The sequence below is a fragment of the Gossypium hirsutum genome, chromosome D11 (genome assembly GCF_007990345.1).
Source record: "Gossypium hirsutum isolate 1008001.06 chromosome D11, Gossypium_hirsutum_v2.1, whole genome shotgun sequence".
Classification (NCBI taxonomy): Eukaryota; Viridiplantae; Streptophyta; class Magnoliopsida; order Malvales; family Malvaceae; genus Gossypium; species Gossypium hirsutum.
The window spans coordinates 16,094,851-16,106,509 of NC_053447.1; the positions used below are offsets into that span (position 1 = coordinate 16,094,851).

At 34.4% G+C, this 11,659-nt stretch overlaps 2 protein-coding genes across 3 annotated transcripts; one reads left to right on the forward strand and one right to left on the reverse strand.

Annotated features, from left to right (window-relative positions):
- Positions 1–1,839: 1,839 nt before the first annotated feature.
- Positions 1,840–6,593, forward strand: LOC107912600 (vacuolar protein-sorting-associated protein 11 homolog). Its single transcript, XM_016840844.2, has 5 exons — positions 1,840–2,259; positions 2,371–2,544; positions 2,955–3,278; positions 3,377–5,125; positions 5,559–6,593. The coding sequence occupies exons 1-5, from the start codon at positions 2,035–2,037 to the stop codon at positions 5,946–5,948; spliced, it is 2,862 nt and encodes a 953-aa protein (XP_016696333.2). The 5' UTR covers positions 1,840–2,034; the 3' UTR covers positions 5,949–6,593.
- A 1,316-nt stretch (positions 6,594–7,909) lies between these two features.
- On the reverse strand, positions 7,910–10,645 carry LOC107912601 (uncharacterized). Of its 2 annotated transcripts, none has more exons than XM_016840846.2 (3): positions 10,194–10,645; positions 8,887–9,079; positions 7,910–8,308 (listed from the first exon to the last, which is right to left on the reverse strand). In XM_016840846.2, exons 1-3 carry the CDS (start codon positions 10,245–10,247, stop codon positions 8,178–8,180), a joined length of 378 nt encoding a protein of 125 aa, XP_016696335.1. In that variant the 5' UTR covers positions 10,248–10,645; the 3' UTR covers positions 7,910–8,177. The 2 variants fall into 2 exon arrangements, with proteins under 2 accessions (XP_016696335.1, XP_016696334.1); XM_016840845.2 differs by having other exon boundaries at positions 8,860–9,079; positions 10,194–10,618.
- Between the last annotated feature and the right edge of the window lie 1,014 nt (positions 10,646–11,659).

The following is an 11,659-nucleotide window of genomic DNA, read 5'->3' on the forward strand; positions in this document are numbered from 1 at the left end:
AAGGTAAGAAGATTGGTGGTGACTTTAACCAGGTTTTATAGAAAGAAGCCCTCAGGTATGCAAGCAGACATGACATTGGGGTAGGTTTGTATATGAGAAAAATTGTAATGGTGAGCACATTGTTAACCTTAACTGCAAATATCAACCATTGGTACAACATTTTCATACACTTGTACAATATCAAGGAATTTAATGCAACAACATCAACTGGCACAAATGGCAACAACCACATCTATATCAAACATTCATTTTAGGCGTTTTCAGAAAATTTAATATTTATGTAAAATTAATTTTTTAACTCTTTTTTTAAAGTTGTTTTTAGTGAAATGAACCCAATATAAATATATTTGTTACAAAATATTATAATAGATTTTACATTTGATAATTGAAATTTATTATTAAAATAAAATTATAATATGAAATAATTAATTAATATAATAAATTATATTTATTGCATTATTAAATATAATTAATTAAATATTAATGTTTAATAATGTTGAACATTATAATATTTTTATATATTTTTTAAAATTAAAATTAAAATTATTAATATAATGATATTAGGTTTGATTCAAGTTAAATTTTATATAAAAATAAAATTATTCATAAATGAGCATTTTTCCGAAAAATGACTTACACTTTTCAAACTGATAAGTTAGCTTACAAAAAAAATATGTTATTTTCCATTGATCTGTAAGCCATTTTCCGTGAAACAAACACACCCTTAGATTTTCGTAATTATTTATTTTGTTGACTCGAACTGGTTATTAATATGCTAAGAAAACAAATTATGTAAGGAAATGATGGTAGAAGTGGGCACTTTTGATATCATTACGTAAAACACAATAAAAACAAGGGGCGAGTTATTATCTATGCAGTTTGATTTCTCTCCGCCTACAAAGTCTAGCTCAGTAAGATGAATCCACTATTCTAAAGTTAAACCTAGTTCAAATAGATGAATCCACTATCTTTGAACTCAACATAACAAGAGACCTTAGCCCTGTCACATACTGATATAACAACCTCACTCTTGTATCCAACCACTAGATTTCTCACATCGAATTTTTCCCCTTGAGAACTTTAGTTGTAAAACCACACAAAAACTATTTAACTATCTCTATTGCACTCTCACAAAAAGTTTCTCTATGAACTCATAATTGTTCTATAACACCCCTTGCTCGACCCAGAAAACAGAACAATTATAGACATTTAACAGACAATTCAAAATGAAAACCATTAAATTCCATCATTTCAATCATTCAGTACAATTTAAAACCTTTACCAAGTCTTATTCAAGCTTGTGTAAGCTGTAAAGTTGACCCAGAATCAAACAACGACCAAACTGCAAAGATTCCAAAAGTTCAAAACGACGTTGTGACGTGAGGGAGTTTCTCCGAAGACTTGACAAATTGAATTGGCCTCATTGCGACAACGGAGTTTCTCATCGCGCTGTGACCTGAAGTCTCAAACTCATCGCGACGAGCTCTACATGATGTCACGACATGAACCCTGTTTCTGATGCAAATGATAACATTCATCATATATATTTTGAAGTAAGGGCATCTATCATATATGATGGATATCATATAATGTGAGTATAAAAAAGATGGTGCAGCGTATATGTATTCAATCAATGCAATATCTGTTTTAAGAGAATTAGGATTATGCATATTTTAGTGTAGATTATTTATATCTACGATTCATACAACTAAAAATAGTAAAACGATTGTAGTTCCAAACAAAGGATTAAGCCTTTTTACATTTTCTTCTAGAAATTTGAAGGCCCAAAATCTGGATGATCCAGTTAGGCTAGGGTTGAAAACGTGAAGATCCCAAGTTCGGCTCAAAAACACATGAAAGACCCAGACATATTATTCCTTTCTCTTCTAAAACTACGGATATTGGAAAAGCAATATAAGCCGATAAAAACCAAATTTCCATGGAAGGAAAAGGCTAGAAGTAAGGAAACTAACTAGTCAGGGGTTTTGTCGTGGGACTGTGATTCCGAATCCGATCCATCGTCAAGAAGGGGAAATGTATCAGTGGAGGAAATTCGAGTTCTTCGAGGAGAAATTGGGAGGAGGCAAATGCAAAATCCCGGAGGAAATCAGTGGAAAAATCGAGTGTGCTTCCAGCGGAAGAGGAAAGCTCGTGATCGGCTGCGATGACGGCACTGTAAGCCTCCTGGATCGCGGCCTTAACTTCAATTTCGGCTTCCAAGCTCATTCTTCCTCCGCTCTCTTCCTCCAAATGCTCAAGGTAAAATATGACTCTCAAATCTTTGCGATTCAACTTTATGTTTTAATAATAATTAACAATAACTTAATTGGTGGAGTGTTTTTTTTTTGATTGATTGATGACTTTAATTAGCAACGGAATTTTTTGGTGAGTATTGGAGAAGATGAACAAATATCACCTCAGCAATCAGGGATGTGCTTGAAGGTATTCGATCTTGATAAAATGCAGCCGGAAGGATCAAGTACCACTAGTCCTGATTGTATTGGAATTTTGCGTATTTTCACCAATCAATTCCCTCAAGCTAAGGTCTTCTTCTTCCTTTCTCTCTTTTTATCTTTTCTTAAAACGTGTTTAGAGTTAGCTATTTATTTCATATTATTGCAAATTTCGTTGGAATTTGCTCTCTTTAAATTCAATCTCGTTGTAGAAAAATATCAAAGCTATAACTCCTGCTATTCTTTCTACTTTCAGAAGCAATTATATGCATAAACGGTTTGCAGAGAAAAGCCAACGATTTTTTTGGCATGAATGTCAAAAAAAAAAAAAAAACTTTTTCTCTAACAATCATGTCTTGGTTAGTTGTTTCATTTTTATTATTTTATTTCTTTTATATGCAAATAACCTCTAGTAATAAAAGGCTAAACCAACTTGTGGAATACCTGAGACTAGAGTTTAGTGTATTTCTAAACTCTTAATGGAGTCCTTACATATTGCAGATCACATCATTTCTAGTCTTAGAGGAAGCTCCGCCGATATTACTTATAGCTATTGGGTTAGACAATGGTTGCATTTACTGTATCAAGGGAGATATTGCACGTGAGAGAATAACCCGATTCAAGCTCCAGGTCGATAGCTCATCTGGTGAAGGGAATTCATCAGTTACTGGACTAGGTTTTAGACTGGATGGTCAAGCCCTTCTATTATTTGCTGTAACTCCAAATTCTGTGAGTTTATTCAGCATGCAGAACCAACCTCCTAGGCGGCAATTATTAGATCAGATCGGATGCAATGTCAATAGTGTCGCAATGAGTGACCGCTCGGTATGCATTTTTGTGCCCTTTACTTTTCTTTAACCTGCCTTAATAACCATATGTATTTATCTAAGAAGATAAGTGTTTCTCTGTTGTTTTGTCATTAGGAGTTGATAATTGGTCGACCTGAGGCCGTGTATTTTTATGAAGTAGATGGGCGTGGTCCCTGTTGGGCTTTTGAAGGAGAGAAGAAGTTCTTAGGGTGGTATCGTGGATATTTATTATGTGTTATTGCTGATCAAAGAAATGGAAAGAATACCTTCAATATTTATGACCTGAAGAACCGGTTAATAGCACACAGTCTAGTTGTTAAAGAAGTTTCTCACATGCTTTGTGAATGGGGCAACATAATACTTATAATGACTGACAAATCAGCTTTATGTATTGGTGAGAAGGATATGGAAAGCAAGTTAGATATGCTCTTTAAGAAGAACCTTTACACTGTAGCTATCAACCTGGTTCAAACACAGCAAGCTGATGCTTCTGCAACTGCTGAAGTACTGAGGAAGTATGGTGATCATCTTTATAGCAAGCAAGACTATGATGAGGCTATGGCACAGTACATTCACACCATTGGTCACCTTGAACCTTCATATGTAATACAAAAGTTTCTGGATGCGCAAAGAATCTACAACCTTACAAATTACTTGGAAAATTTACATGAGAAGGGGCTCGCCTCTAAAGATCACACCACCCTTCTGTTAAACTGCTATACTAAATTGAAAGATGTTGAAAAGTTGAATGTGTTCATTAAGAGTGAGGATGGTGTTGGGGAACATAAATTCGATGTGGAGACTGCTATAAGGGTTTGCCGAGCAGCAAATTACCATGAACATGCCATGTATGTTGCTAAGAAGGCTGGTCGCCATGAATGGTACTTAAAGATTTTGCTTGAAGACCTTGGCAGATATGATGAAGCTTTGCAATATATCTCTAGCCTTGAACCAAGTCAAGCTGGGGTGACAGTGAAGGAATATGGGAAGATTCTCATAGAGCACAAACCGGCAGAGACAATTAATATACTTATGAGGCTGTGCACTGAGGATATAGAGTTGGCTAAACGTGTAACTTCAAATGGTGGTTACTTATCTATGTTACCATCTCCTGTTGATTTCCTCAACATTTTCATCCATCATCCACAATCTCTTATGGATTTCCTTGAAAAATATACTGACAAGGTAAAAGATTCTCCTGCTCAAGTAGAGATTCACAACACACTCTTGGAGTTGTACCTGTCCATTGATTTGAACTTCCCATCAATCTCCCAAGTTAACAATGGAACGGATTTTAATATTAAAGCAAGAACAGCGCCCAACGGGAAGTTAGCAGTTGATGGTAAGAATTTATCTATAGAAAAGGACACGCTGGAAAGACGTGAAAAGGGGCTACATTTGCTTAAGAGTGCATGGCCAGCTGACCTGGAACATCCACTTTATGATGTTGATCTTGCTATCATCCTATGCGAGATGAATGCATTTAAAGAAGGCTTATTGTATCTCTATGAGAAAATGAAACTTTTTAAAGAAGTGATTGCTTGCTACATGCAAGTCCATGACCATGAGGGATTGATTGCATGTTGCAAAAGGCTAGGGGATTCTGGTAAAGGAGGGGACCCTACTCTATGGGCAGATCTTCTGAAGTATTTTGGTGAACTTGGGGAAGATTGCTCTAAAGAAGTGAAAGAAGTATTGACATATATTGAGAGGGATGACATCTTGCCTCCCATTATTGTTCTCCAGACACTTTCCAGGAACCCATGTCTCACATTATCTGTTATTAAGGATTACATTGCCCGAAAACTTGAACAAGAGTCAAAGCTGATTGAAGAGGACAGACGAGCTATAGAGAAGTATCAGGTCGGTACTAAGTTATTCTAATGATTTTTTTATATATATTGCAATGTGTGTATTACTGGTCTTTTGATCACCTAACCAGGTTGCAATGGCTGCGCATATAGTTTCCCAATTATGTATCTGGAGAGTTTCACCAAAAAACATTCCATAATATAACCAGCACCAGAGTGTAGAAAAAATGTTATTGTACTGTTAAGAGATTAAAATGACAATTTCTGAGCATGTGAGACAAGAAGATTAATTAATTATAATTCAAACCTGCAATAATGCAATAGGTAACGTTTACTGCCCTTTTTGATAAAATCCATTTGTTTTCTCAATTGTTTCAACTTTGATGAAATATGGATTTTTTGCCCATAAAATTTGCCATGATAGTCATACAAAATTATGTTTTTTGAGCATTTTTTTTAATTCAATTAGTCTTTGGATTGCACAGGAAGACACAATGGCAATGAGAAAAGAAATTCAGGACCTTAGGACAAACGCCAGGATATTTCAGCTGAGCAAGTGCACTGCTTGCACTTTTACCCTTGACCTACCTGCTGTGCACTTCATGTGTATGCACTCATTTCATCAGCGTTGCCTTGGTGATAATGAAAAGGAATGCCCTGAGTGTGCTCCAGAGTACAGATCTGTAATGGAAATGAAAAGAAGCTTGGAACAGAATTCAAAAGATCAAGATCAATTCTTCCAACAAGTCAAGAGCTCAAAGGATGGATTTTCCGTGATTGCTGAATATTTTGGGAAGGGGGTCATTAGTAAAACTAGTAATGGTTCCACAGGAACTGCTAGATCAGACAGCATCTCTTCCAGCAGTGGCTTCTGATTTTCTTGATTGTTGTAATTTGTAAGTGTTCTTCCTTAAGCATGTCTCTTCTTTTCCATTGAAGTGCAAGGTCAATATTGTGCAGAATCACAAAGACTAGAGGTAAAATAATCTATGTGGGATCATGGCTTTGTTTGGGGCACTAGCCCATGTGACCGATTGCTCCTTTTCCAAATTGGACTGGTTCAGATAATGAGACTGCATTGTCGGTCCTGTAGAGAGTAAATTATAAGAAGGATACAACCTCCGTGATATTTCAAAATGGAATACTCATTTGTTGTTTCCACTCAGAAGGTACAACATCACATCTATACGCATTTCACGATTGTAGCAGACTGGTGAGTTATTGCAGCATCTATTCCTTGTTTGGTTTTTTTTTTTTTTTTTTTTTTACTCTGAGGTTGCATGCTAGAAGTTTTCTCGATTACCTGGCAACAAAAGTTTAGGCATTGAACAGTTTCACTAAGGCAGGATCTAGCTTTTAGAGGGGAAGAAGTTATTGCCGCATTGTAGTTATGATCATAAAAGTTGCAAGTTGTAACCTACCTATTTGATTTATGCAAGTCTAATGTATGATTATTGGGTTATTTGGTACTCGAGGAAACCTAATGTATGTGAGCTTTAGATGCTGTATTTACAGTTAAATTGCTATTTGAATTTGTTTTCTGAATGAGCTTTGCTGTTCGCTCAGTGGTATGCTTAAGCCATGGATCCGGCTTGGAAATGGATTATTACATAAATTGAAGGTCATTAGGTGTTTTGTGTTAAGTTACTATTAGATGATATGCTACTGTGAATAGTGGTAAAGGCCAGTACAAAAGTGTCTTTGCCAGCTAATTGCTGGGGAATCAATAACTAAACGACGTAAGAACATCATCAACTTGGGCTTTTAAATCAAGCTTTGTTTTTGCTACCAAAATATGTGAGGTGGTGGTGCTTTTCTTGAATAAACCAAGTCTCACTTTGGGCAAATGCTTGTCACAGAAAGGCAAGGTTCCGAAGCCAACAAAACCATCTACTTTGTTTCTGTGTCATTCGTCTTTTTAATTTTTCAGAATCTTGTGTTGCACAACACTGTCCTGTCCAAAAGCGCTTGTATTTTTGTTTTGCGTCTTGTGAGGGTTGGCCCTTTATATATTGCTTTCCCTTGTTTGTTTATTAATTGTTAAAAGTTATAGCTCTAACTAAACGTTAAAATTGTATTGAAGGTGGGATTAGAATCTGAACCACCAAGTTTCTTAGTGCGTCAACTTTGTTATTTAATCAATATGTGGGATCCTATTTTTCAACAGCCAATAGGGCGTCTTTCTTGGATTGAACTGTTGTCCGGGAACATGACACTTGGAAGAAGGAAAAAAACAGATGTTGATAACCACCGGCAATTATAAGAAAATACTGAAGTTTGTCGTTAAGAGGTAAGCCGATAACATATCAAATCATGCCGGTTTTGATTGTGGAAGCATGAATGGTTAAAAGGATAGGCTAGTTTTAATCAATCAATTATGGCAATTTGCGGGACCATCATCCACACAATTTACCAAGAAAAGATTCAAGGCATAAAATCCCATTACTTGCAGCATAGCAGGTTTTCTGTTGTTTAGGACAATCATAATCCTACAATAAAGCTCGTATTCACTTCGTAGAGTATCAGATTCATCCTTTCTTTAAACTGAAGATTTCTTTTTTTCTTTTTTTGATAATCCTTTAAAACTGATTGTTTTCTTCATCTTAAATCAAGGAGAATCTACGGGTTCATCAGCCACTCCACAAACGGAACACAAAAGAGTATACTTCATATCAACTTTCCATGTCCAATCATACAAATAAATATACCTCCCCAACTACCATATATTTTTCCTACGTTATGCATTACTGCTGTCATTAACAAACACAAATATATATACACACGTGCAACACTTTCAGAAAAGGGAAATGCCCGAGACTGAATTTCTTCAAGAAAATAAACCGAATTATCACCATTTCCTTGATATAAACATAAATGGTACTCTGTTTCAAAGAACAAGATGCATGATACAACTATAATAATTAACATATACCATATATGTATATCAAAAGAAAGGCTCGTATACGTAAAAGAGTTCTTGAAGGAAGAACTATCAACAACACCTTAACAGATTTTAGGACAAAAAGTTCAGTTTTTCCCCTACTTTTTGCTCCCTCAACGAGAAGAAAAACAACATATACGTAGATAAAAAAGCATTTTTTGCATCATGGTTCCAGCTTCAAGGAAACAACACGTGACTGTCTGTTGCGCTTTGCTACCTTAACAAAGAATATTGAAAGGCACGAAGGAGCCCACCATGGCCTGCGAACTTTTTGCTCTCCTTTCAGGCAAGCCACTGAAGGATACATTTTCAATATATCAATCACAAAGAAGCATATCTACTTCTAAGAATGACTTACTCTTGTTTCACCAGACAACAAAGAGAGAATAAATCCATGCTGTTGTGCATGAAAGATATTGTTTTCTAGAATAGCAATCCAAATACCATTAAACCGTTATAAATATACTGCAAACAATAGCGGATAGCCTACCTATCATGCAAAAAAGCATCGACAAATCTCAACCAATCACTATTCCTATTTACCAATTCATGCATAGAAGGCACTGCTCCCACAAAACTAGGATACCAAAGGAAGTTGTTTGAAGAAAACGGGCAAAATGTTTATGCTTCATTGGTGATAATGCATGCAGCAGAGAGAAGTGCCCATGTTCTAAAATACGGTTCAATCAGAGAAATACTACTAATAGAAATATGTCTCTTAGCACAAGAATAAGGAATAATCAAGCAAATCTAAAGATTGAAGTCACTTCCAAATCTAGAGGCAAAAGCTTTGTGTGTGGGTGTGCATGTTTGCGTATAGAGAGAGAGAGAGAGAGAGAGAGCACCGAGAGAGAGAGCACCGAGAGAGAGACCTTTTATTCGTCTGAGTTCCTTACATAGCGTGATAAAGTCTCCCCATTTCATATGACACCGCCTTATAAATCGAAGAATCTGTTCAGTTGTGAACATAGACATGCCTTCCAAGTATTCTCCATTGACACCATTTTCTTTGAAAATCTGACGGTAGCTACCAAGATTTATCTCTTCCAACCACATTCCAACATCCTACCAGAACAAAAAGATAAAAGTGGAAAAGCATGTTATCAAATCAAATGTCCATGCCAAAGGCTTTCATGTTGAAGAACAAAAAACAAAAACATGTTCCAAAAGCTTCACCTACTGCTTCAAATTCAAAACCTGTTGCGCTTTACTTAACATCATAAAGTAAACCACCTTTTGCAGCAACTTTTTCACTAGTAATGGCTCAAGTTATGCACAAATTACCTTGTTGCAAAATTTCAGTTATCAGAGTCATCACTATCAGTTTCTGTTATCAGAAATGAATGATAATGATAATGAAGAGAGAGATTGTTTGCATATTTACCATAAAATATCTGCAGTCACCTAGACCAAGCTACTCACATTGTAGTTACAGTCGGGTAGCCATAAATCTAGATATTTCATTTATCCACACAAACAACCTCACCAACTTTCAATAGGAATGCTCACAACGTAAATGAAAGTTCTGACAGAGAAAAATATTGCAGAGAAGTTCAAGCTATCTTAAATTCGTGAAACCACGATCCAGTATCAAGAAAAAACAAGTGGAGTCACCAGAAAAAAATACCAATATGTCTAACCCCATAACTGAACTACTCATTCCAAACACCCCAACAGAAAGAGGTGGAAAATGACAACCTTAAACAAACATTTTAAATGGAATGCTACTAAGCCATGTATAAGCAAGAGAGCAGACTCTAAATCACCTAAAGTAGAGCCAACACAAAATGGGTTCATCAAACAAATGATTTTTATCTATACCTGGAAATAGATAAAGAAAGAGAGATGGGAATATATACCAAATTGATAGCAAAGGAAGCAAAATAAATCTTTCATTAGTTAAGATAGGCAAAAAAAAGTGATCACCTTTTTGGTCAAGTCAATTCACTTTAACAGTTTCCAAAAATCATAAGATCAATAACCCAATATCTTACAATCGATAATAAGTTTTGACGAACAATTTCCAAGTGAAAAAAAAATTACAACATAATTAGCAGAATTCCACAATTAAGTAGCAATACTAAATCTCACGAAAAGAAAAACTAAAGATCTAAACTTCACAGGAACAAGATCCAATTAAAATCAAAAGTAAAAACAAACAATAGAGAGAAAGAAATACCTCAACAGTCCAAATGAAGAAATCGAGTGGCTCAGGCGGGTGTTCTTTGGTCATCTCCTCTATTATTTCAACAGAAATTCAGCTTTTATATTGATCACCAATTTCCCATCAAAATTAACGCTGCTTGAAACGATAATCAAATTAAAACGGACCGAAAGAATAACTGTCCCTTTGATTCCCGGGAAATTAAAAAGAAAAATGGAGGACAACAGTTTTGAGGTTAGAGTGACAGTTGTTGAGATCCCAATCCTTCTCCTCTTTTTCCTCTTTCTCTTTCTTGGTTTATATTTATTTTCACTTTTTTCTCGGGAAACAAACGCGAGAGCAAAAAAGAGTGAGAAATGGAAAACAGGGAAAAAAGACAAGCGAGAATTTTAGGGTTGGATTTGTTATTCCCTTTTTTCTACATTTTAGATTGTTTTGAGACATTGAGATTGAGATTGTAAATTTGTTTAAATATTGGAAAACAAACTGTAATTATCCACTTTTTATCTCATTTCTCTACTATTTTTTTATCATTTAAATATTTAATTTTATATTTGAATTTGATATTAATTTTTGGAATTTAATTTCAAAATATGTGTTTTCCCCTTAACTCCTGGAAGCTACAATTTGACCTACCTAACTCAACCCTAAGACATTCATTCCAATTCCAACACTTAACTTCAACACTCCGGATGTTGATTTTCACCTTCCATAACTTTTTTACCTTTCTAACTTTAAAAAAAAAAACTCTTCTCAATAACATGTCTATATTTAATTAACTTTTAAAATTTAAAAATATTTTCTTATATTTCTTAAATAATTTTAATGATTTTTAATGTTTAAGAATAAATTTATAATTTTTAAAAAATCAATTAAATGTTGACGTGTCATCCACGTGTATGCCATATCAAGGAAGTTAAAAACGTTAACTTTTCTATCCATTTTAAGGTGATTTGACAAAAAATATAAGTTTAAAAATTAAAAAAATAAAAAAAATAAATAAAAAGTTAAAATAAATTTTTTTATATAAAGTTAGAGGACCAAATAAATCATTATGCCGATGTTGGTATCATGAACTTCACTGCCCGTTATTTAGATTGTGTAATGAATGCAAAGTAAAGATTTGAGGCTTTTAGACAAGTTGTTTCATAATGTGGTGTGATAAAAACTCAAATTATAAGATAAATTTGATACTTGGAAGCATTTGAGTAGAAGATAACGCTAGATTGACTTATTATGTGTTATATCATATAATTAGAAGATTACTATTTACACATATCTATATGGAAAGAACTGTTTAAATAAAAGTTTATATTTTGTTTCCAAAAATATAATTTTTTTTATAAGTGAATGTCTCATTAACTAGTACATCAATTACTTTTTAGACTTCAACTCATACGGGAAATCGTTTAGAAAAGATATATATTCAGGGTAGATTAACATTTTTTATATTCGTATTTTGTTGATAAAATATTCTAACT